The sequence below is a fragment of the Solanum dulcamara genome, chromosome 6 (assembly GCF_947179165.1).
Source record: "Solanum dulcamara chromosome 6, daSolDulc1.2, whole genome shotgun sequence".
NCBI lineage: Eukaryota > Viridiplantae > Streptophyta > Magnoliopsida > Solanales > Solanaceae > Solanum > Solanum dulcamara.
The window spans coordinates 54,986,903-55,012,154 of NC_077242.1; the positions used below are offsets into that span (position 1 = coordinate 54,986,903).

Genomic DNA, 25,252 nt, shown 5'->3' on the forward strand with positions numbered 1-25,252 from the left:
ATACATATGAGGTCGTACATATGTGGGATAGGAACCATAACCGGAAATAATACCATGAAAGCTATAACATGGAATCCCAATATTTCCCCTACATTGGAGGAAAGGGAAATCTACTTGCCAAGGTAGACTCTACCCTGCTAGGCGAGTCATACAAATGCTATATATGGATCCAATAGCTAGGCCATGAAGGCAACCTATAGTGGCACGTGGTTTAAAAGACATGAGGTTTCTACTAGGAATTTTAGTAGGGCCTCCACCGCAAGTCCACTCAGTGATAAATTAAAACCCACGGAATACATACATAGCATAGAAATTATATTTACATATATCATAGTCATGATCATAGGTTTGAAATCATAGAGTAGCTCATTTTCATAAATAAGTGAAATGAGGGTATTGTCATTCCACATTACAATCCATATATATATGACATAATTCATACTTGGAAATTCATGATCATAGCTTATTATTGAAATTAGGATAATACATGAATGGATGATCATTTGAGTTGAAAATCATAAAATTGACTTGAAAATATGCATGATCATATATTTTCTATTAGCCTATACATAATTTATAAAGATAATATCATTTGAAAGTATAATTGAAAATACTCATACTTTACATTATGAACCCTAGAGATAAATATAGGAGAATTCATGAAAAAACTCTTTAATTCAATGCAATAAACATCAATTTATATTAAAATAGACTCATAATCATAATTTAAATCATAATTCATGCAATTGGAATAAAGATCATAAAATCCATAAACTACCATATTTTAATTTGATAGAAAACTTGAGAAATTGATTGGGCTTTATGGATGAAAGAATCCATGAATCAATACCCACATACCTGAAGTGAGAAAACCAAATAATTTGGAAGAACTTGAGAGTTTTGATAGATAGCTTGCGTGAATTTACTTGAAGTTTTTAATAGAGTCTTTTATAGAGAGAGAAATATTTGAGTAGGGGAATTATAGAAAAATGAATAGAATTAGAGGTTTAGGTTAATTTATAGAGCTGAATTAGGTCCTAAAAACATCTATGTTCATTAACTAACAATTAGAAAAAAGTCTAAAGTGCCCTTATTTAAAACTAAATTCGGATGAAAACCATCGCCCAGGTTCGTGATGCGGAGGTGTTCCCGATAGGCCAATTTTTAGCAAATGAGATTTTGATAAGATTTTGACTCAAGGAAAATTGCAATGAACGGGAGTAAGTCTGCGTCCCACTTTATTTTATTGCTCAGTTTCTTTGAGAAATCTATCTTTTGATATACGGGTCCTAAAAGTCCACCAAGACCATTTTCCTGTAGGTTTTGACCCCTTGATCGATATTACAGACTCATATTTGCCAAAAATATCAAGGATAATGCATTATACGAGTGACCTATTCCCAATGCATTCTTAAAGTATTGGTGAGGATTTTGAGGAATGTTACAATAACTCCCCCATGGGAAAATTAGTCCTCGAATGAAATTCAACTAATAAAGGAAGGACATGGAAAAAGGACTAGCAACCCAACATGAATATGAGGACACTTTAAAAAACGCATAGGATATGTAAACTTCATACTTAACATAAGACATAGTCCTTTAGAAAATGAATAATTTTTCATGAATCATGCATACATATGAATGACATATGGAACTGAAACGTAGGAGCTTAATTGGTTTGATCATGAACAAATTAGTACCTTTAGGCTTGAGTGGAAGGAAAGAGATATGGATAATGCTTCATCATGTCCTATTCTGCTTCCCACGTAGCACTCTCTACTTGTTGAATCCTCCATAACACTTTGACAGACACAACGTCTTTATTTCTTAACCTCTTAACTTGCCGGTTTAAAATCTCAATCGGGACCTCCTCATATGTCAAATTCTCTTAAATATTCACATTCTCCATTGGCATAATAAAAGTTTGATCACCCACAAACTTCCTCAATATTGACACGTAAAATATCGAATGAACCAAAGCAAACTCAAGTGGCAAGTTTAACTCATATACTACTTTGATAATACACTTCAATATTCTATAGGGTCCTACATATCTAGGATTCAACTTTTCTTTATTATCAAGTCGCACCACACCTTTCATAGGTGCCGCCTTCAAATATATCTAATCATCCACATCAAATTCAACCTCTCTCCTCCTAGTGTCTGAATAGGACTTTTGATGACTTTGAGCCATCTTCAATATTTCTCTTATGAGCCTTAATTTCTCCATTGCATAAACTACCAAATCTAGACCAATAAATGCCATCTCACCCACTTCAAACCATCCCACTAGAGACCTACATCTTCTCCCATACAAGGTTTCAAAAGGAGCCATTTGGATGCTAGAGTGATAACTATTATTGTAGGCAAACTTAGTCAGTGGCAAATTCTCATCCCAACTTCCTCTAAGATCAATCACATATACCCTTAACATATCATTCAAGGTTTGAATTTTTCTTTCGACTTGTCCATCAGTTTGAAGATGGAAAGCGGTACTTAGCTTGACTAAGACCTTTTGTAAAAGACTTTCAAAAATATTAAGTGAATTGGGTACCTCTATCCGATATAATTTACAAAAGAACACCATAAAGTTTACAAGTTCACTAATGTATGACTTAGCATAATCTTTTTGCACCGTAAGGTGTCTTGAACTAAACCTCCCAGATTTTGATGCTCAACCATAACTTGTTGACAATTAGGATACTTAGCCACAACTCTTCTATATCCTTCTTCATGCCATTCCACCAATATAACATAGGGCCCTCTACCTCTATAACAAATTCTATCCCAAGAGTACTAGCCCTTCCTACCATATTCAACAAACCTCAAGACCTAATAAAGAAACACGCAATACATCGAACATCCACCCATATGGCATCAACACTACATTCAAGCCTAGTTCTATAACCACTCTAATACACTAACTTAAAACCCTTAACAAACAAGTCATCAATAACCTACTATAATTACTCACATATCCACAACCACAGGTTCAAGCCTACCATTCAAACCACTTTATGTCTTCCTTAAAGTCAACATCACTTAATAATTTAAATGTCTACCTTAGCATCTCTATATCCTCATTGGTATTCATTCCAATCAAAGGTCACACCAATATACTCTTACCTATCTATTGCATACAACAAGGTCTCATCTAGCTCTACCTCTATGTCTATAACCTTAAATGTACCAAGCATACCACAATTATCACAATACGGAACACTCACTCTTCTCCTAATTTTCCCTGACTCAACCATCGAGAGCTATGAACTTTACTCAATAGAATTTATCTTAGTCCATCTACATTTCAAACTCCTAAGGAACCTTGGTAACGAAATATTCTATCTCCCCCTTGTGAGAGAACCTCAATCTTCTCATCAACCACTAAGTTTTTATGCACTAACAATCAAAATTCCTAGCTATATCAAATAAGAACACCACCCTCATTAGCATCACTCAAACTTACCTCTAAATATGGAGTCATATAAGGGTATTAATTAAAAAAGGCTCTAGCAAGATTTTGGGACATACATCAAATCTTATAGAAAGGCAAGGAGTAACAAAAGATAATATGGCACTCGGATCAAGTAAAATATAAACATTAAAGTCAAACGCCCACAACTTATCCATAATCACATCGAGAGACTCATTAACATCTTACCTAGCGTGAAGAGCATAAAATCAGTTGTTAAGTTGGCCACCCTTTGGTTGATCTTGGTTTCCTTATTGCACTTGGCCCCCTAGAGGATGACCTTCTCCACCCGTGTTGGCAACATGAGGGCACTCAGATTGCTTATAGCCCATCTTTCCACATTCATAACAAGCACCCGTTCTAACCAAAAACATACCCCCATGATTCCTTCCATACTTGGTACACATAAGGAGTGTAGTACCACTAGCATTAACACCTCCACCTTGGACCATAGGGTATGGAACCATATCCTTATCAAATCTTTGGCCTAAAGTTCGAGGAGAACCTTGACCTTGGAATCTTTAGCCTTGTTGAAAATGACCATCATCCTCACCGAAATGAACTTACTCATTCAGGCACGAGAATCAACTACCAAAGAAGGAGCATACCTGGAAAACTTTGTAAATTTGAGGACATACTCCCTCACACTCATATTACCTTTCTTGAGTTTAATAAATTCAAACACCTTTGCCTCCTCCAATTCAAGTGGAAAGAAGTGGTCATGAAAAGCAACTTTGAAATCCTCCCAACCCATCGGGCCTCTTTTACCCCTTTCAGCCTTCCATTGGTCAAAACACACGCGAGCGACACCCCTAAGTTGGTAGGTTGCCATCCCCAAAATATCCATAATCTTACATATATCATAAACAAAGTCTTGGGGATCCTCATCCCTTCCAAACTATGGAACTCAGGAGGGTTCATCTATGTGAACTCTCTAACTCTTGAAGCCGGTGTGATAATATTTAGAGGAGACATTATTTCTTAGTCACTATGTGAGCTAGCATAGTGATAGCAGTCCAAAACTCCTCATTAGTTACTTGATTGGGAAGAGGACCATTATCTTGAGGAATTTATCTTCTTGGAGGCATGTTCTAAAAATTACGAAGAACAATTGTTAAGAAGGAAGGGCTTATAGTACAACTCTATCGCATGATTTAGATCATGAAAAAAGTAAGGATTTTCCTAAGATGCCTCACAGCCTCCAACTCATAAGTGTGGCACACTTTACACCATGAAGAAGACTCTACTTAACGCAGCATGTTGGACACCCTAGAACACTTGAACCATGTGCTCTGATACTAAGTTTGTCATGACCCGACCTAGGGCCTTATCGTAACATGATGATCAAAACCCTAAAGGGATCCAACCAAGCCTCTTGTACATATCATAAGCATACATAAGGTAAAGTAAAAGAAGAAACATCATAAGAGAGTATAAAACATGAATAACAAAAGAAGAATATCGCATGATAATATAGACTCAAAACATTTATCCAACATGGTGCCTCTACTCATGAACATTGGTGCGGGATCAGACATATCCCCAGCTTACCCTCAATATGAAACATAACAAAAGTCTTTAAAACCAATAACCAACTCGGTCACTAGACCCCAATAAATGAGGACTTACCACAAACACCACCGAATAAAAAAGCTTAACTAGATATGTGGACGAATATAATCTTCAACCTCAACTTTATGAGATAATGTAAGAAAAAAGTATGCATTAGTAAATTGGAATGTACTAAGTATGAGGGCATGACATGCAATGTAAATCATGAAATGTAATAGTCAAGTAAAATACACGATAAGATGAGATAAATAAAGTTAAGAGAAAATCATAATGACCAAAGCATTTGAGAAGCATTATTGAGATCATAAAAATATATATAAGGTCGTACATATATGGGATAGGAACCATAACCGACAATAATACCATACAACCTATAACATGGAATCCCAATATTTCCCTTACATCGGAGGAAAGGGAAATCTACTTGCCAAGGTAGACTCTACCCCGCTAGGCGGGTCATACAAATGCTATATGTGGATCCAAAAGCTAGGCCATGAAGGCAACCTATAGTGACACGTGGTTTAAGAGACATGAGGTTTCTACTAGGAATTTTGGTAGGGCCTCCACCGCAAGTCCACTCGGAGATAAATGAAATCCCACGGAATACATACATAGCATAGAAATTATATTTACATATATCATAATCATGATCATAGATTTGAAATTATAGAGTAGCTCATTTTCATAACATAAGTGAGATACTTGTATTGTCCTTCAATATTACAATTCATAGATACATAGACATAATTCATACTTGAAAATTCATGATCATAGCTTATACTTGTAATTAGGGTAAGACATGAATGAATGATCAATTGATTTGAAAATCATGAAATTGAAATAAAAATATGCATGATCATATACTTTCTATCAGCCCATACATAATTTATAAAGATAATATCATTCAGAAGTATAATTAAAAATGCCCATACTTTACATTATGAACCCTAGAGTTCAATATAGGAGAATTCATAAAAAAACTCTTCAATTCAATGCAATAACCATAAATTTATATTAAACTAGACTCATAATCATAATTTGAATCATAATCAATGCAATTGGAATAGAGATCATAAAATCCATAAATTACCATACTTTAATTTGATAGAAAACTTAAGAAATTGATTGGACTTCATAGATTAAAGAATCCATGAATCAATACCCACATACTAAAGTGAGAAAACCAAATAATTTAGAAGAACATGAGAGTTTTGATGGATTCCTTGAGTGAATTTACTTGAGGTCTTTAATGGAGTCCTTTAGAGTCTTTTGTAGAGAGATATATATTTTAGTAGGTGAATTATAGAAGAATGAATAGAATTAGAGGTTTAAGTTAATTTATAGAGCTGAATTAGATCCTAAAACTGTCTAGGTTCATTAACTAACGGTTAGAGAAAAGTCTAAAGTTCCCTTACATAAAACTAAATTGGGACGAAAACCATCGCCCAGGTCAGCGACATAGAGGTGTTACCTGATAAGCCAATTTTGAGCGAATAAGATTTTGGATAGGTTTTGACTCAGGAAAAAAATGCACTAAACAGGAGGAAGTCCGCGATGTGGACTTGCCACATACTTTACTTTATTGTGAAACTCCTTTGATAAATTTATCTTTCGATATACGGATCCTAAAAATTCACCGAGACTATTCTTCTATAGGTTTTGACCCCTGATCGATATTCCAAAATCGTATTTGCACAAAAGATTAAGGATAATGCATTACATGAGCGACCTATTCCCTAGTCATTCTTGAGGTACTTGTGAATATTTTGAGGAATTTTACACAACCCCATATAGTTAGTAAAGGTATGTTAGATGTTGAGAGTCAATGTTGTCTTACATTTCTCGCCTTTGAGATTTATGCCCTTATTAAGATTGTTCTTCTGTATCTCGACTTAGTTTTATTTTCTTTATTTTCCTAATGTATTCTCATGAATGATATGCCAAGAGACTTGGTTGGGTTTCCTCGAGATTCTAATTGCCATGTTAGGACTAAGCCCTAGTCTAGATCATGACAAATTTGATATCAGAGCATAAGGTTCAAGTGTCCTAAGGTGTCTAGCATGCCCCATCGAGTAGAGTCATGTTCATTGGTGAAGAGCGCCATATATATTAATAGGAGGCTATGAGTTATTTTAGTAATTTTTCACTTCTTTCATGATCTTATTGTGTGATAGAGTTAAACTCTATATTAATTCCTTCTAACTCGTGTCTTATGCGTTTCAAAATATGTATCATTAAGAAGAAACCTACCAGAAGATTGATCAAGATGGAGGCCCTTCCATTCTGGTTAACCCATCCTCAAGTATTAATATCTCTAATGTGCAGCTTTATTATGCCCTCATGTTATTAGCTCTAATTATGACTGCTCAATTGAATCAATAAAAAGTAACTTATGTGAGCACAAATGTCAAAGGAAGGAAAAGGTTGATAAAAAGGAATGTTAAGAGAGGAAATGACTTTAATCATCGGAAGATATCAAAAAGGGAAATATCTGGCTCGAATACGAGGAATAGTGATGGAAAGGAAAAATCCTACCCCTCATTCTACTTGTATGGTGAGAATCATCCAGGGGAGTTCTTGGACTGTACAAAATGTTTTTATTGTTGTGGCAAGTGTGGACATAAGAAGAGGGACTGTCCAGTGGCTTCTAAAAAAGGGAGGGAATCCAAGTGGGCTCACTTTAAAGGTGGTTCTTCTCAATCGAAACCAGATGGTAGTTTTAGTGAATCTGGTATTCCCATATGTTCTAAGTGTGGGAAAAACCATAGGAGAGAGTGCTCAGTGGGATTGGATGTTTACTATAGGTGTGGAAAGCCGGGTCATCTTACAAGTAAGAGTGGGAGAGGTACTAGACCCAGGCTCATACTTAGACTATAGGTTGTCTGGATCAAAGTGCTAATACTTTGTGTGATAGGTAGTGCCAAGACAGATTGTATGCCATTCAGACTCATATGAAGTTAGAGGATTCGCCCGATGTTTTGACTGATATGTTTAAAGTCTTCAACATTATGTATATGCATTGCTAGATCTGGGTGCTATATTATCATTTGTTAATCCTTATATTTCTATGAGATTTATTGTATTCCCAAGTTCTTACTAGAGAATGTTTGGGTCTATATTCCTGTTGGAGATTCCATTGTGGCTAAAAGTGTTTATAAAAATTACCCAGTTTTAGGTTTTCACAAAATAACCATAGTTCATCTTGTAAGAGCTCGATATAACCTATTTTGATATTATTCTTTGTGTGGATTGGATTTTGTTATGTTGTGCTTCTATAAGTTGTAGAATCCATGGTTAAGTTTTAGTCACCATAAGTGGTACTTCCCATATAAGGAGGAGAGGAAGGATTTGGTTCGAGGTGTTCACAAACTAGCTATTTGGATGATAAGAAGATTGAGGTTCTCTTAAAAGAGAAAGATTGGGTGTTCCTTATTGTGACAATGGTAGTATAATTATTTCATTTAGGGTTATAAGTGTAGAAGAAGAGAAAGATGGGGCCTTCTTGCATGCAAGTGATAGGTAAAAGTATTTTAGGGTGCCTTTTTGGTGGGAGCTAATGCAAATGCGGACGTAGAAATTCTAAGGTAGACATGAAAATTCTTAGGTAATGTCGATTTCTAAGGAGACATAAAGTGGTTAGAATGACATGATTGAATGTGTGGTTGTCGATATGTGAGTGATTGCACTAGGCTATTGATGACCTTATGTTAAGGTTTAAAGAAAGTGCACTAGAATGGTCATAGAACTAGGCTTGAATTTGAGGTTAGTGATTGGGTTTACTTGAGATTTCACCCATGAAGGGTGTGATGTTTTGTGGTAAGAAAGGGAAGCTAAGTCCTTGCTATGTTGGCCCATATCAAATTTTGAGGCGTATTGATAAGGTGGCTTATGAGTTAGATTTGCCTTTTGATTTGGCATCAATGCATCCAGTGTTTAATGTCTCTTTGTTGAGGATGTTTTTTGGTTATCATAGCTCCTTTGTGCCATTATAAAACATTGGTCCAAAAGAGATTCTTTCATATAAGGTGGTTCTGGTTGAAATTCTACACCGGCAAGTTAGAAAGTTGAGAAACAAGGAAATAGCTTCAGTTAAGTTTCTAAGGAGGAACCAAGAGGTTGAGGGGTGCCATATCCTCCCATTCGTGGCTAGAGCTTGTTATAGTTGTACTTTGGTGTCGAGTTCTCATGTTTCAGGGATGTGACATTTTACTTTCATATTGTTATTTGACTAGGTCATTACTCTTATGTTGTCATGGGTGAGGTAGGACTTTGTCTTATGACTCATCTAGTTAGTAGATGCATGTTAGATGTGAGAGTCTATGTTGCCCTACGTTTCGCACCTTTGAGATTTATTCCCTTATTGATACTGTGCTTTCATATCTTGATTTACTTTTATTTTCTTTGTTTACCTTAAATATGCTCATGAATGATATGCTAAGAGGCTTGATTGGGGTCCCTTTGGATTTTAATCGCCGTGTCATAGCTAGGACCTAGTACAGGTCATGACATGGGGAATCATTACCTAGTGTCTCACAAGGAAGTGTAGGAGGTGGCTCCACTAGAGATGGATCATCAAGTGAACGGTCAACATCTACCTCGAGATTAACATCCACTAAATTAGCAAGGCTCTCATATGTATCCTCGGCTTGATGCTCTGTCTCAACCAAGTCCTCCTCATCCATATTTGGAAGCTCCTCATCATCATTAACTGCACCTACATCTATTCTAATCATAGAAGTCAGAGGGGCCTCGGAATGAGCAACCCCATGAATAGGGGGTACCTCTGAACTCGGACATTCAGGGGCATCAACACCTCTCCAAAGCATAGAAATATCAGTGGACTTAAGCTAATTCATATCTCTCCTCAAATCCTTGGTATCAGTCCGTATGGACTCCAAATCAGTAGAGTTGCCCTCATTCTTTTACCTCCCCTCAACTCGAGCAGTGAGACTAACTAACCATAGGGCAATGTCACTTATTATAGCACGTTGTCTCGCTAACTCATCCTGTAAAGGGGCAATGACAGCCTCAATAGTTATGGAAATCATGGTGGGGATAAAAGACTCAAGTGTCGAGGCCTTCACATTCGCTGAATGGTCAAGGTTTCCCATCCAGTACATCATATCCTATGTAAGAGGAGGTCGGGATATGGAACTAGCGGGAGGGACTGTAGATGTAGATGTGGTAGTAGATGTACATGTCACAATAAGAGTGGGAGGTGTAGTGCTTGCCTCCAGAGACTATATATCTACTACTGGCATTGTATCAATCGGTGGTGGTATCCTCCAGTGTTAACATCTCTCAAATAATCCCCCTCAATCTTGCAGATGTCACAAGATAATTCAGGGTCCACACAAATATCAGATGCATTATTAAATAGGACACCGGTCCACTCATAAAGATCAATGATCAACACAAGGAATGACAACGAAGTTTGCTATTGTTGAGACCTCAAGAAAATCTCAAGCATGATGATCGAAGCCAAGTTCAATCTCTGCCTATCGATGATACACCCCAACAAAGCTGCTTTGGGATGGCAAAGAATAGACTTAATCTACAAAGGCATAAATGTGTTGTTAATAAATAAGAACCAATATCACACAACAACGTTGATTTCCTTATTTTCTATCATAGCTCCCTCCTCAATCCACGGAGGGGTAATACGTGAAATCAGGGGTACCAAACAACCCCTCAAATCATCTAATGTGCTAATATGAATTTTATTTGCCAATGAATGATGAATTAGGACTGTTTATCTAAAGGCATCATTGATGTCTATCTCACTGAATTTAAACTCTCTTCGTCAAAATCCCACAACCTCAAAAGGACCCATTGCGCTGGCTTTCTTATTTCCTTTCCAAGAGAATTGGCATAAGCTTCATAAAATTCTCGAACCCAGCTGGTACATACAATATCTGAGCTCGAGTAAACTGTTCAAATTGGTAAAATTGTATAGTTCTCCAAATCCCAGGGTACCTATTGACTACTCCATCAGTAGAGAATCATTCCTCCTCAAGTATTGTATGAAGCCTAACTGCCTTTAAATTATTCATAGAGTAGGGTGCAATGTTGGAAACCACCTGGGCACCCTATTAGCTATAGGGTCATGGACAACCTTGGAGCGCATCTCAATCCTGAGTGCTCATGCACCTATTCTTTAGCAAGAGGAATAGGTTGAAACTCCACAATTGGTGAATGAATTAGAGTAGAAGCACCCTCTCCCCATTCGGGCAAAGCATCATCCGATGAAGAATTGTCACAAGAGTTTGACTTATCCACTACCTGCGCTTCCCTTTGCCTTTGGCCTTATCTTTTTCACTCACATGATGTGGTAGGACTTGAACGGCCCGGTGAGGTTCTATAGGCTCATTTATAGTAATGCCTTTCGACCTTTTGCTAGGAGTAAAGTCAAGCTCATCGATAAAGTGGTGCACTGGATGTTTATCCCAAGCCAAATCTACACATTAGACATACACAACAAGAGAGTATTTTGTTGAAGGATTAGTTAAAACTATTCATAATTTTAAAAGGGGTTACAGGGAAAAAAGTGCAGCTAAGGCTCACCGAAAGGATTGATGAGTCACTAAAGGAGAAAAGGAGGGCTTAGTCAAGCTCGCCAAATTGTGAGAAACTTAGAGACAAGCCTTTAGGAGAGCTGCCAGATGGTTAGGCGTATCGTCGAATGCATCGGCGAGCTTGTATGAGCTCGCAAAAAGGCAAAGAACAAAATGGATCAATAATAGCAATTAAAGGGGATGAAGGGAGAGGACTTCAGCTAGTCATTAGGAGCTCTCCCAAAAGTACTGAAAGGAATGGCAATTGAAAAACAAAAAGGCAGTAGAGATAGCCCTTTGATGACCCACAAAATGATTAGGCGAGCACGCAGATGCTTGCCAATATGCCTAATTTCAAACTTTAAATCAATTTTTCAAAAATTTCATCCCCACAGTATTTTTACAACTTCACATGCACAATTTAAGCAACAATTTCAACAAACCAAATGCTATATATCAACATAGATATTTAGACATCTCTATGAGACTAATCTAACCACCACAAATCAATATATTCGCCCTTAAGAATGACGTCACCCATCTAAAATTGAGCAAAATTTGTAATTCATGGGTATGGGATTACTAAGACTTCACCCAAAACATATATGAACCTTGAACCCAAATGATTTTCAATGAATACCCATAGCGATGAACACTTTCCAACACACAATCACATACTTAAATTAGTGACAGGCAAAAGAGGGAATCTAAATAGGGAATTCAAGAATTTCAAAGAGCAATTCTAATCTACTCATTACATAACCCAACTCAAATGCAAGCTAAAGAGAAATTGCATTAATTAGAACATTATGAGAAAGAAAGTCATCCGTAATAGCTATGGTCAATCTAAAAAAATAAAAATCTCACAATGCATTCATAGAGCACAATAACATGGGCAAAGAGAAAAAACAATGAAGTCTAACTTGTTGAATGAACTTAGAGAAAGAAGATAATTAGAGGATAACACAGAAGAAATCCATAAAATGCACAAGAAATAAAAGGAATACAAAAAGATAGAAGTAAAATAAAGAAAAGAGAGAAGGTAAATAGTGTATAGGAGAATAAGGAGAAAAATTTAAATAGTCAAGAATTTAAATGAGTAGTGACCCTTTAATTCCTTTTAGGAGGTGATACTCGCCGATCAAGTATTAACGTTGCCAAAATTTAGGCAATTCACCATCTTTGATTCATCACGCCAAAGTGCAAGGCTGAGCGAAGGTAAGGTGTAGGGCAAGTTAGCGAGCCCATTAAATCTCGCCAAAATGACTTGGCGTGTCGCCATTTGGGTTGCAGCTTGCCCTTTTCTTCAGATGTTTCAAACACCTATTGTCTTTCCAAACTAAGAGGTAAGACCACCCCATAGAAAACTTTGGTGAATCGCCACATGTATCTTAGCTCACCTAATGTTACAGATCACCAGTGATTTTTTGGACATCTTGAGCACTTAAAGGGGAGTTAAAGGAGGCTCGCTTAGGTGATCTAGAGCTCGCTAAATGTGGCTGAGCTCTCCTAATCCCAATGAGGCATTTTCACTTCTGGAGCTATGATTTGGGTAAGCCATTGTGGGCTCGCCGATCATATAAGGCGACTCTCCCTTTTCAGTAGCTGGTCGTATATTTCTCTTCGTTAGTGAGTTCCAACTTCAACCTACACAATGTACACAAATTATTCAAAAACAACAATAAACTTGGGTTGCCTCCCAAGAATACCCTTAGTTTATGTCGTGGCACAACATGGACACATGTTCAAGCGTCCTCCAAATACACCACTTCAATCTTCCCGAAACTTGAGCCTTCTCCATACTACAACTTTAGTTTTTGCATGTTAACTTTGAATTTCAAACCTTCTTTATTGTCAAATTCAATGGCCCCATTTTTAAATGAACGAGTCACTATAAAAGGACTGAACTATTTTGATTTAAGTTTTTTGGACAAAAGTTTGAGGCGCAAATTGAAGAGCAACACAAAATCACCAACTATAATGTCCCATTTAAGAATTCGATCATCATGCCATTTTTTCATTCTCTACTTATAAATAGCTGAACTCGCATAAGCGCAAAGTCAAAACTACTCCAAAGCATGAAGTTGGTCAACTCTACCCTTCGACATAGCTTCCCAATGCAGATTCATACCTTTCAATGCCCACAAGGCCTTATGCTCAAGCTCGACCAGTAGGTGACAAGACTTACTTAAAACCAACTGATATGGCAACATGTCAATCAGTGTCTTGTAATCCGGTTTATAAGACCACAAGGAGTCCTCCTAGTTTTGGGACCAATCAAACCTGCTGCTATTCAGTGTTTTGTCCAAAATAACGTTTATCTCCTAATTTGACACTTTAACTTGCCCACTCATTTGTGGGTGATAGGGCATGTCAAACTTGTGAGTAACACCATACTTGCTCATTAGTGATGCGAACACATGATTACAAAGGTGAGATCCACCATCACTAATAATAGCACACGGAGTGCCAAACCTTGTGAATATATACCTCTTTAGGAATTAAACAACAGTTTGCCCCCACATTATTAGGTAAGGCCATCGCCTCAACCTATTTCTACAAATAATCAAACACAACCAAATTATAGTTGTTCCTGTAGGAACTCACCAAAGAACCTTTGAAATCAATCCCCCACATATCAAATAATTCAACCTCCAAGATCAGAGTGAGAGGCAATTTATGTCGTCTAGATACTCCTTCTTGTTTCTAACATTGATCAAACTATGACAAACAAATTTGTATCTTGGTAAAAAGAGGGCCAATACTAGCCGGTTGGAAGGACTCTATCTGTTGTTCGTACCCCACTATGGTGGCCACCAACTTTCGATGCATGATACGCAGAAAGGATCTCTTCAACCTCTAACTCCGAAATATATCTATAGATCATATTGTCTGCATATTCTCTAAACAAATTAGGCTTATACCAATAGTATTTCTTTGCATCAGAAAGGAACTTTTTGCATTGGTGAAAATTCAAAGCATTAGGAAGGATCCCATATGCTACAAAGATGGCAAAATCTACATAACATGGGGGGTGAGCTATGAGTTATCCCCATCACTAACTCATCCAGAAAGGCCTCATCAATCTCTTTCTCTCTGAATATTACCATGTTAGATTCAAGTCTCGATAAATAATTGTCTACCTGCTTTTCACAACCCTTACCATCCTTGACCACAAAGTTGAATTCTTGAAAAAATAGTACCCGATGGATCACATGGGGTTTTGCATTATTCTTTTCAATCAAATATTGGATCGTGGCATGATTGGTATGGACCACTACCTTTGTAATTATAAGGTAGGCATGAAATTTTTCGAACGCATAAATAACAACCAACAACTCTTGCTCAGTAACCATGTTGTTGGGTTATGTTCAATGTCTTACTAGATAGTAGATGGTGTGGAATAAGTTTCCTTTTCTCTGGCCAAGAACAAAACCTAAAGCTACACCACTCGCATTATACATGAGCTCAAAAGGAATGCTCCAATCTAAAGAAACAATAATTGGAGCCGATATGAGATTCTCTTTAAGCCATAAGAATGCATTGACACAAGCATCATCAAACTCAAACACACTCTATTTTTCAAGCAGCTTACACAAAGGATAGGCCACCTTAGAGAAGTCCTTAATAAATCTTAGATGAAATGCGACATTCCCCATGAAACTTCAAACACCCTTCACCAAAATAGTCGGAGATAACCAAACAATCACTTCAACTATTGCATAATTAACTTGAATACCATCTCTAGGGATTTTATGCCCTAACACTACACCTTCTTTAACCATGAAGTGACACTTCTCCCAATTAAGTACAAGGTAAGTTTCCACACATCTTTTCAAAACCTGGCCAAGATGCTCAAAGCATGCATCAAATGTATCCCCTACAACCAAAAAATCATCCATAAAGACCTCTATCATATCCTGTACCATGTCGGCAAAAATGGAAGGCATACACCTTTGAAAAGTTGCAGGAGCATTATATAAATCAAAGGACTTCCTTCTAAAAGAAAAAGTTCTACATGGGCACGTGAAAGTAGGTTTCTCCTGGTCCTCAAAAGCAACAGAAATCTTGTTATACCCAGAATACCCATCTAAAGAGCAGTACCAACCATGGCGTGCAAGACAATCTAATATTTGATTCATGAAAGGCATAGGGAAGTGTTCTTTTTCTTATCAAGCATTCAATTTTCGATAGTCTGTGCATACCCTCCAACAGGTCACTGGTCGAATCCATATAATTTCATTCTTTTCATTTGTCTCAATAGTCATGCCACTTTTCTTAGGAACGCATTGCACCGGGCTCACCCATTTACTATCCGCAATAGGAAACACAACACCCGCATCAAGCCACTTGATGATCTCATTCTTTACTACCTCTTGTATTGGAGGATTCAACCTCCGTTGGTTCTTAATACGTGGCCTGCTATCACTAGCCAACTATATCTTATGAGTGCAAACACTGGGAAGAATACCCATAATATCGGCAATTATCCACCCGATATCCTTAATAAATTTCTTCAACAAGCTCACAAGAGCCTTTACTTACTCATCAACCAAATCAACAACTATAATGACAAGCAACGAAATATTACCCACCAAGAAAACATATTGAAGGTGAGAGGGAAGTACCTTGAGTTCAAGTTTGGGCAGCTTTTCTATAGATAGTTTGGCGGGTTGCGTGCCTTTATTTTTCAAGGCAATCTCTAGCCTCACAGGGTTCTTAAGGTAGGACCCAATGCTCAAAAGTGTAGCTACCACTTCATCATAGTCAAGAATTTCTTCCCCATCAAATTTCAATAGCACAACCGCTAATGATTCCCCAACACTAGAGACGTCTTGCACACTTACAACTGCTTCATCAATAACATCTATAACTGATATTACATAAAGATCATCTAGTTGCTTCATCGACTTGCACACATTAAAGGTGACTTTCTACTATTAACTCGTAACTTTAGTTCATCATTTTTATATCAACAAAGTGCTCTTCTGATAGCCAAGAAAGGCCTACCAAGAATATGGGCACCACAACATCAATCTCATAGTCAGGAATAACAAAATCCACTGGAAATATGAATTTATCAACCTTCACTATCATGTCATAGAGAATCCCAATGGGATTTTTGATAGATCAATCATCCATGAGTAGGTACATTATAGTTGGCTTGAACTCACCCAAACCAAGTTGTTTGAAAATGGCATAGGGTATCAAATATATACTTGCATCTAGATCACAAAGTGCCTTGTAGAATTAGTACATCCCAATAGTACATGGAATGGTAAATGCCCTGGTGTCATCTTTCTTCACCATAACATTACTTGACATAATTGCGCTACAGCTATGAGACACTTCAATAATTTTGAAGTCCATCCTTTTTTTCATCACTAACTCCATCAAAAAACTTGTATATCCGGGTATCTCTAATAACGCCTCAACCAATGTCCATTTAATAGAAAGAGTCTTGAAGGTGGAGAGGAACTTTTGAAATTTAATGTCCTCATCTTTGTTTTAAATTGTTTAGGTAAATGAGGCTTTACTTTAGAAAGAGGCTTTGTAAAAACCACCGGTAGGACAACTCCCACATTGCATTTTTTAATCACACTAGAATTATCAACCATCGGTGCATCATTTACTTCATCGCATGCTTCATTATTCAGCACTTAGACTAACTCATCACTTTTGAATACCATGGTCTTACCCTTGCTTGAACTAGCCACTTCATCATTTTGTGCTTCATTACCGACAAATTTTCCACTCCTTGTCTAAATAGACATACATTGGGCATTATTGTTCTTAGAATTTGCCACGGTATCACTTCGAAGGCCACCTTTAGGGCTCATATTTAAATGGGCATAAATGTTGCCTATTTGAGCCTCGAGTGGTTTAATTGACACTGAATGTGAAGTGACTATTTGGTTTAATGAGGAAAAATTAGATTTAATCTCTTTCAACACCTTGTTAGAAGACTTAACCTTGTTTAGAATTCTAGCAAGCATATCTTTCATTTAGAAATTTTTGGGATCAACAATTGTCTTCTTAGGATTTTAATGAGGAAGGACATATCTATCATGATCAATATGAACTTCCCTCCAAGTATTACCTCGGTCATGCCAATGCCTCTCTCTCTCCAACTACTTTCTTGATCCTTGTTCCAACCTTGATTCCCACTTGGCATTGGATAGGTCAGACGGGAACCCTAGCTGATTTGCTAAAAATTGCACTTCTTCATTGTACATGGAATCAAACTTGGCATCTTCCAGTTTTAACCTAACATTTGCATCTACCACATTCACTGATTTGTATCCTCCACCCACAACATGTTTAGAGTGCAAATCAAGTTGAGTCATCTTTTTTGCCATTTTCTCATCCTGTTCATGATTCTTCTCAAGTTGTCCCTTATTCATCCAAACATGAAAAGGAGACACACTATCCTCTGGAGTGTGCCAAGCATGGATAATTTTCATCCTTTCATCAAGCAGCATTGAAGCAACGACAAAGGGTTAGCACATGATGCTTGCCCTAATAAGCTGATCTGCTACACATTTGTTTACTGTATTAATGCTATGATAGAAATATTGTAGCAACACATTATTCAGTAGCCCATGAGTGGGGAATTTCAATAGAAACTTCAGGAACCTAAGCCAAGTATCATGAACTGGTTCCTTATCAACCCTCTTGAAGTTTTGGATGTTATCTCTCAATCTCAGCATCTTAGAAGGTGGGAAAATGTGCTGATATAATAATGTTGTGAGATCATCCCAAGAGGTGATGGAATCACTCGGTAGCTCCTCTAACCACTTAGTTACCTCCCCCACAAGAGAGAAGGGAAAGAACCTTAGCCGACTAGACTCCTGCGATATGTTTTTGAAAGAGAAAGGGCTACACACATCCATGAAATTTTGGATATGGTATGAGGATCCTCATGAGAGAAGCCTCCAATGAAGACCTTCATTTGATACAATCGCAACATAGTACTAGTCACTTGGAAGATCATATTATCCATAGTTGGAGGTAACTTTATAGCTCCGCCACTACCCATTTGGTAAATATTGACATTGTTCGTGTTCTCGATGTCATCATTTATGACCCCAACTCTACTTCCATGAATGCTCAATTCTTCACCTAGCAAAGACAAAAACAAGAAAATGATAGTGAAGGAGTCCTACTGTGAAGAACTAGATCACAAATAACTTAAATAAAAGAACTAGAATCATCAGTCCCTGGCAATGGCACCATTATTGATAATGCTCAAACTACACTTCTTACGATTCATAGTGTAGGTGGTCATTAGAATTATAAACCCAATGTATAAGGTCAGGATCAAAACCCACTAGGAATAGATTGGAACATAATTCGATGAAGAACTAAGAGAGTGTTCTAGAATTTTGTCGTATAAAAATAAGTGAATTGTAACATAAATTAAATCAATAGTTTCAAGATATCAATTTAGAAGAGTTAACTAGATTAAAATCAACAAAATCAATAACAATTTGGATGCAAAAAGTTGTAGGAGACTTCTAGGTTAAGTACGTAATTAAACGCATTGTTCAGATAAGGGTAAATGCATATCTCAATCTTACTAATGATCAATAGATAGGCAAAGGTTTAACAATTGTACGAAAATCATCTTTTGACCACTATTCGTCTATCCATGCAAAACCTCTTCTCTCAAGAGATTATAATAGATAAATTCAAATCAATAGCTATAAAATAAATTAACCACGTCACATCACCTTTTCAAGCTAAGATGAAGATCTAACATAGAAATATATTTGCAACCATGAATTATAAATGAATACATGCCAAATTAACAAAACCCATATTAAATTAACAAATCTTGAGCTGATACAAAAACCCAAATCCAAAACAAAAAGTTAACTACATAAGCACCCCATAGAAGGATAGGATTTAGCTACACATTGAAAAATTAAAAGAAGTTTTACTAAAATAATTGTCTTCCATTGAATTTAGCAAAGTATCACTTCTAAAGATAAACACCCAAGCTTAATATCCCACTATCCCCCAAGAGCAATGTCAAAACCCCAAGCTAACTGGAATTCTTTATTTTTAGGTTCTTAACAATGCAAAACATATCATTTTTGGACTTTAAAAATCAATTTATACTTTCTCAGAACGCAGGCCAAAATCTCATGTGTGAACCACTTTGACAATGTTAGTCATGACCACTGAAGTGGTCGGTGAGTCGCCAACTACGTGGGTTTCTCGCATTTTGGTGCCTTAATTCTTCAGTATAGTTGGCCAATTGGTGAACTCGATACAACTCGCACATCCATTTGGCAAGTCATTGTGTTGACTTTTTCTTTGCTCTTTTGTCACCAGTTTCCAGATTGCTCAAATTTTTAAGGTGAACTCAGTCAAGCTCTCCTTTACAATTAGTGAGTCACCTTTTATACTTCATCATCGTCCCTCTGGGCCTTCATTTAGGCCAAGATTTCATAATCTTTAGGCGACCATGATATGCCTTGTCTTTCACATTATGTGAGTTGCTGATGCTCCATTTTTTCACTGATTGGCCTTGATACTTAGCCTTGGTTTTAATAGAATTAGGTGAGCTCAATTAGCCTTCGAACTTTTATCCTTTTGGGCCTTCAAACTCAAAAACCCCCAAATTTTCTTATTGATGGCACCAAAGGCAGGGAAGAAACCGGCAGAGAAGAAGCCAGTGGCTGAGAAGGCTCCTGCCACCGCCGAGAAATCAAAGGCCGGCAAGAAGCTTCCTAAGGACGCTGCCGGAGACAAGAAGAAGAAGATCGAGACTTACAAGATCTACATTTTCAAGGTGATGAAGCAGGTTCATCCAGATATAGGAATCTCAAGCAAGGCTATGGGTATCATGAACAGCTTCATCAATGATATCTTTGAGAAGCTTGCTCAGGACTCTTCTAGGCTTGCTAGGTACAAAAAAAAGGCCACCATCACTTCTTGGGAGATTCAAACTGTTGTTCGATTGGTCCTTTTCGGTGAATTGGCTTAGCACGCCGTCTCTGAAGGTACTAAGGCGGTTACCAAATTCACCAGCTCTTAGAGATGTATTAGTCTTGTATCGATTTTTCTATTATGGGCTTGTGATTTTCAGTTAGTGTTTGGTTATGTAAAGAACAAAAAAATTGATTATAACATAGCTTTGGATGTGTGCCAAAACAATGAAATTGAATTGATATCCAATTTTTCTAAAACAAAATAGTGATAAATCGTAGTTGTTATCTAAAAACCCTAATTTTATATTTATGTTTGTTGAGGTTCGACCCTGACCTAATCAGTTGGGTATTATTTTAAAAATAACCTTCTATTCTTTGAAATATGAGACATAGTTTAGGTTCATCAGTGGAATTTGTTGCATGCCCCTTGTATGGTTAATAATTGAGTAATAGTCGCCTATAACCCAGCTCACATAGCTAGCCCAGGTAGTGGATGGGTATGCTCCTACTCTAATAATTGTATAGGAATAAGAGCTGGCTGGGGGTCTATGACTTGATCAAGTATGTCATGACCCGACCTAGGGTCTAGTCATAACACGATGATCGAATCCTAGATAGGGATCCAACCAAGTGTCTTGACATATCATTAAGAATACATAAGGTAAAGTAAAGAATAAATAATATAGAAAGAGTCTAAACATGAATCAGAAAGAGATGGTAAAGTTGACTACATAGACTCTACATATTTTATCCAATGAATGCCTCCACTAAATAAGAAGGGTGGGGGATAAGACATTTTCCTAGCTCACCCTCAAACATGAATGAAGTAAAAGTTCTTTTAAGGATAGAACAAAGTAGTACTCTCCCTCGATAAGATGAGGACTGACCATCCCTTCACCGAATGGAACTCAACTAGCACGTGTATGGATGTAACCCTCAACCCCTATATTATGAGACACTGTAGGCAATAAATATTTGTTAGTAAATTTGAATTTACTAAATATGTGGGCACGACATGCAATGTAAATCATACGATTCAATGATCAAATAATATTTATGTTAAAGAAGTAAGTAAAGTCATGAGAAAATCATAGTGATTAAAGCATTTTGGAAACATAATTGAAATCATTAGTGGACATAAAAGTAGCATACATATGTGGTATAGAACCATAATCGATAATAAGACCGTACAAGCTAGAACACGGAATCCCAATGTCTCCCCATACAATGGAAGAAAGGGGAATCTACTTGCCAAGGTTCACTCTACCCCGCTAGGCTTGTCATGTACATACACTATATGTGGATCCACTAGCTAAGCCATGAAGTCTAGTTAAGGTGGCATGTAGTTTAAGGGACTTGAGGCTTCAACTAAGGCTTTTGGTAGGGCCTCCACCTTAAGTCCGCTCGGTGCTAAGTCAAATTCCATAAAATACATAACATAACAATCATACTTAGCATATATCATAATTTTTTCATAAACTTCATACTTCATAGAGTTGCTCATTTTCATGTCATACTTGCGATCTGAGTCTAAGCCTTTCAACATTACAATATCATACTTGCATAATTCATACCATTAGGTTCCTAGGTCACCCATAGGTCCCTAAGTAACCTTTCTTCATAACTTGCATATAATTCATATCTTGAATATACTTGTAAATCCTGATCATACTTGAATTTAGAGTAAAACTCGTATAATAATCAAATGAGTGAAAACCATGGGGATACTTTGAAATCATTGAACTTCATAATCATAATTCATGTATATTATCATTGAAAATAGCTTGATCGATGATAATCATTGATGAGAGTTAAAAAAGTAATTGAAGCAACACAACACAATTCATCAAAATTAAAATTTAAAGATAATAAAATTTCGTGAGAGTTTTTAGGAAAACCTTGGGACTCCATGGGTGAAAGGGACCCTTAGATCAATCCCCATATACCTTGGTCAAATCAACTTAGACTTTAAGAAGAATCTGATTGCTTTTGAAACCCTAGCTTGGAATTTAGGGAGGAACCTTGACAAAATTCTTTGGTCTTGCCTTAGAGAAATTTTAGGGATGAATTGAATAGTAGGGGATTTTGAAAAATTGAATATATATAGACATTGAACTTGGGAAAAGATTATACTAACCTTTATTATAATATGATATTTTGACCTTACAAATTTAACTCTACGATTTGAAGAATTGGTGATGAGCCTTACGAACAAATCAACCTATAAGTTTTGGGAAACACCTAAAAATTGAGTCTCTGAACTTTTCCTATGAGTTGTTATTAAGACTCGTTTCGCATGTACGGGCCCAACTTGTCTTGTAGGGTTAAAAACCTGCAATTTTCTAGTCTCTAAAGTTTTTGTACGACTCATTTAGATGAGTCATCATTTGATCTATGAGTCGTCATTTGACTCGTCAACTCACCTTTCTGCCTTGGCAATACATTTCCACCTTAACCCCACTTCTACGAGTCGTCTTTATCACTTCAAATATTCTTTACAACTCATAGATTGACACATAGACCTGGGGTCATTCCAATTTATCCTAAAATTTTCTTTCATTCAACTTTTCATATTACGGGGTCTGACAAGGTATCACATCTGTGAACCGATCTTAAGATAGTGTTGTAACTCTTGTCCGACTTCAGGGTCAACCTCTACCCTTAGCTAGCATTCTATTTGTTGTCCCATGAGCATCACCCCCAACCGGTGGAGTAGATCGTGCACACGAGCCATCCTCTGTAAGTGTGAAACAAGTAAGACTCTAGAAATTGAATATGATAACTAACGCACGATATGTGATAAAAGGAAATAATCTTATGAAAGATGTATTATAGCCTCCTAAAGATAGGATATATACATCTCCACACCAATACTTAGGACTCTACTAAGATTTAGCTTTGTACTAATGACACAGGCAAACCTAGGCTTTAATACCTACTTGTCATGACCAAAAAACTCAAGTCTTGATGGCACGTGAAGTCAAAGGTTCCAGTCACACCTTCTCTTGAGGAGAACCTTAGGACTCCAGGGTAAAAGGGACACATGGATCAATACTCATATACCTTGGTGAAATCAACCTAGAATTGAAGAAGAATCTGATTGCTTTTGAAATCCTGGCTTAGATTTGGGGAGGAACCTTGAGAGAATTCTTTGGTCTTTTCGTAGAGAAATTTGAGGAATGAATTGAATAGGAGGGGAATTTGAAGAATTGAATATATATATATTTTGAACTTGACTATAAAGTATCTAGGTTCATTGAACCAGACTTGGAAAAGATAAAATTAATTAAAATCCAAAATTTTGACCTTACAAATTGAACTCTACAATTCGTAGAAGTGGGATGAATCATAGGAATGACTCGTCTTGCAGGTTTTGGGAAACACCTAAAAATTGAGTCTCTAAACTTTTCCTATGAGTCATTATTATGATTCATAATAATGTCTATGGGTCATAGACCCAACTCATCTTGAAGAGTTAAAAAACCTATAATTTTCCAGTCTATGAAGTTTTTGTACAACTGATTTTGATGAGTTGTCATTTGATCTACGATTCATCATTTGACTCGTCAACTCACCTTCCTTCCTTGGACAAATTTCCCATCTTAACCTACTTTTACGAACCATCTTTATGACTCATAGACCCTGGGTTAGTCCAATTTATCCTGAAATTTCCTTTCATTTGACTTTTCATCTTACCGGATCTTATAATATCTCCCCTTAGAAAAATTCATCCTCGAATGAGATTAAATTAGCATAGAAAGGACATGGAATGAGGACTAGCAACCCAACATGAATTTAATGAACATAGAGAGGCATAAACCATGAGATTTTCATGCTTATCAAGAATCATGACTTTAAAATCAAGTTCATGAACATGCATGCATATTAAAGACATACGAAATTGAAACATAATAGTTTAATTGATTTGATTATTAAATAACTTAGTACCCTAGGCTTGAGTGGAAGGAAAGTGATATGGATAATACTTTATCATGTCTTCTTCCACCTCCCATGTAGCACTTTCTACTAGTTTACTTCTCCACAGCACTTTGACAGATACAATATCTTTATTCCTTAACCTCTACTCCTCCGGTCTAAAAATTCCACCGGAACCTCCTCATGTCAAATTCTCTTCGACGTTAACAATTTACAATGGAACAATAGAGTTTGGATCACCTATAAATTTTCTCAACATTGATACAGAAATACTAGATGAACCATAGCCAACTCAAATGGCTAATCTAACTCATATGCCACTTTGCCAACACGCTTCACTATTCTATAGGGTCAAACATATCTAGGACTCAATTTCCCTTTCTTACCAAAATGCATTACTCCCTTCATAGGTGAGAGCTTCAAATACACCCAATCATCCACATCAATTTCAAGCTCTCTTCCTCTAATGTTCGAATAGGACTTTTGATGACTTGAGATGTCTTCAATCTTTCTCTTATGAGCCTTACTTTCTCCATTGCATCAACTATTAATTTAGTACAAATGATTGCCATCTTACCCACTTCAAACCATCCCAACGACGATCTATACCTTCTCCCATACAAGGATTCAAAAGAAGCCATTTGGATGCTAGAGTGATAACTATTATACTAGGAAAACTCAATCAAGGGAAAATGCTCATCCCAACTTACTTTAAAATCAATCTCACACACCCTCAACATATCCTCCAATGTTTGGATCGTTCTTTTTTCTTTTCCATC

The 25,252-nt window shown here is 36.8% G+C and overlaps 1 protein-coding gene across 1 annotated transcript; it reads left to right on the plus strand.

The window, feature by feature from the left end:
• The first annotated feature begins 20,239 nt into the window (after window positions 1-20,239).
• On the plus strand, window positions 20,240-20,593 carry LOC129892487 (histone H2B.1-like). The gene has a single exon (XM_055968063.1). The coding sequence runs from the start codon at window positions 20,240-20,242 to the stop codon at window positions 20,591-20,593; it is 354 nt and encodes a 117-aa protein (XP_055824038.1).
• Window positions 20,594-25,252: the final 4,659 nt, after the last annotated feature.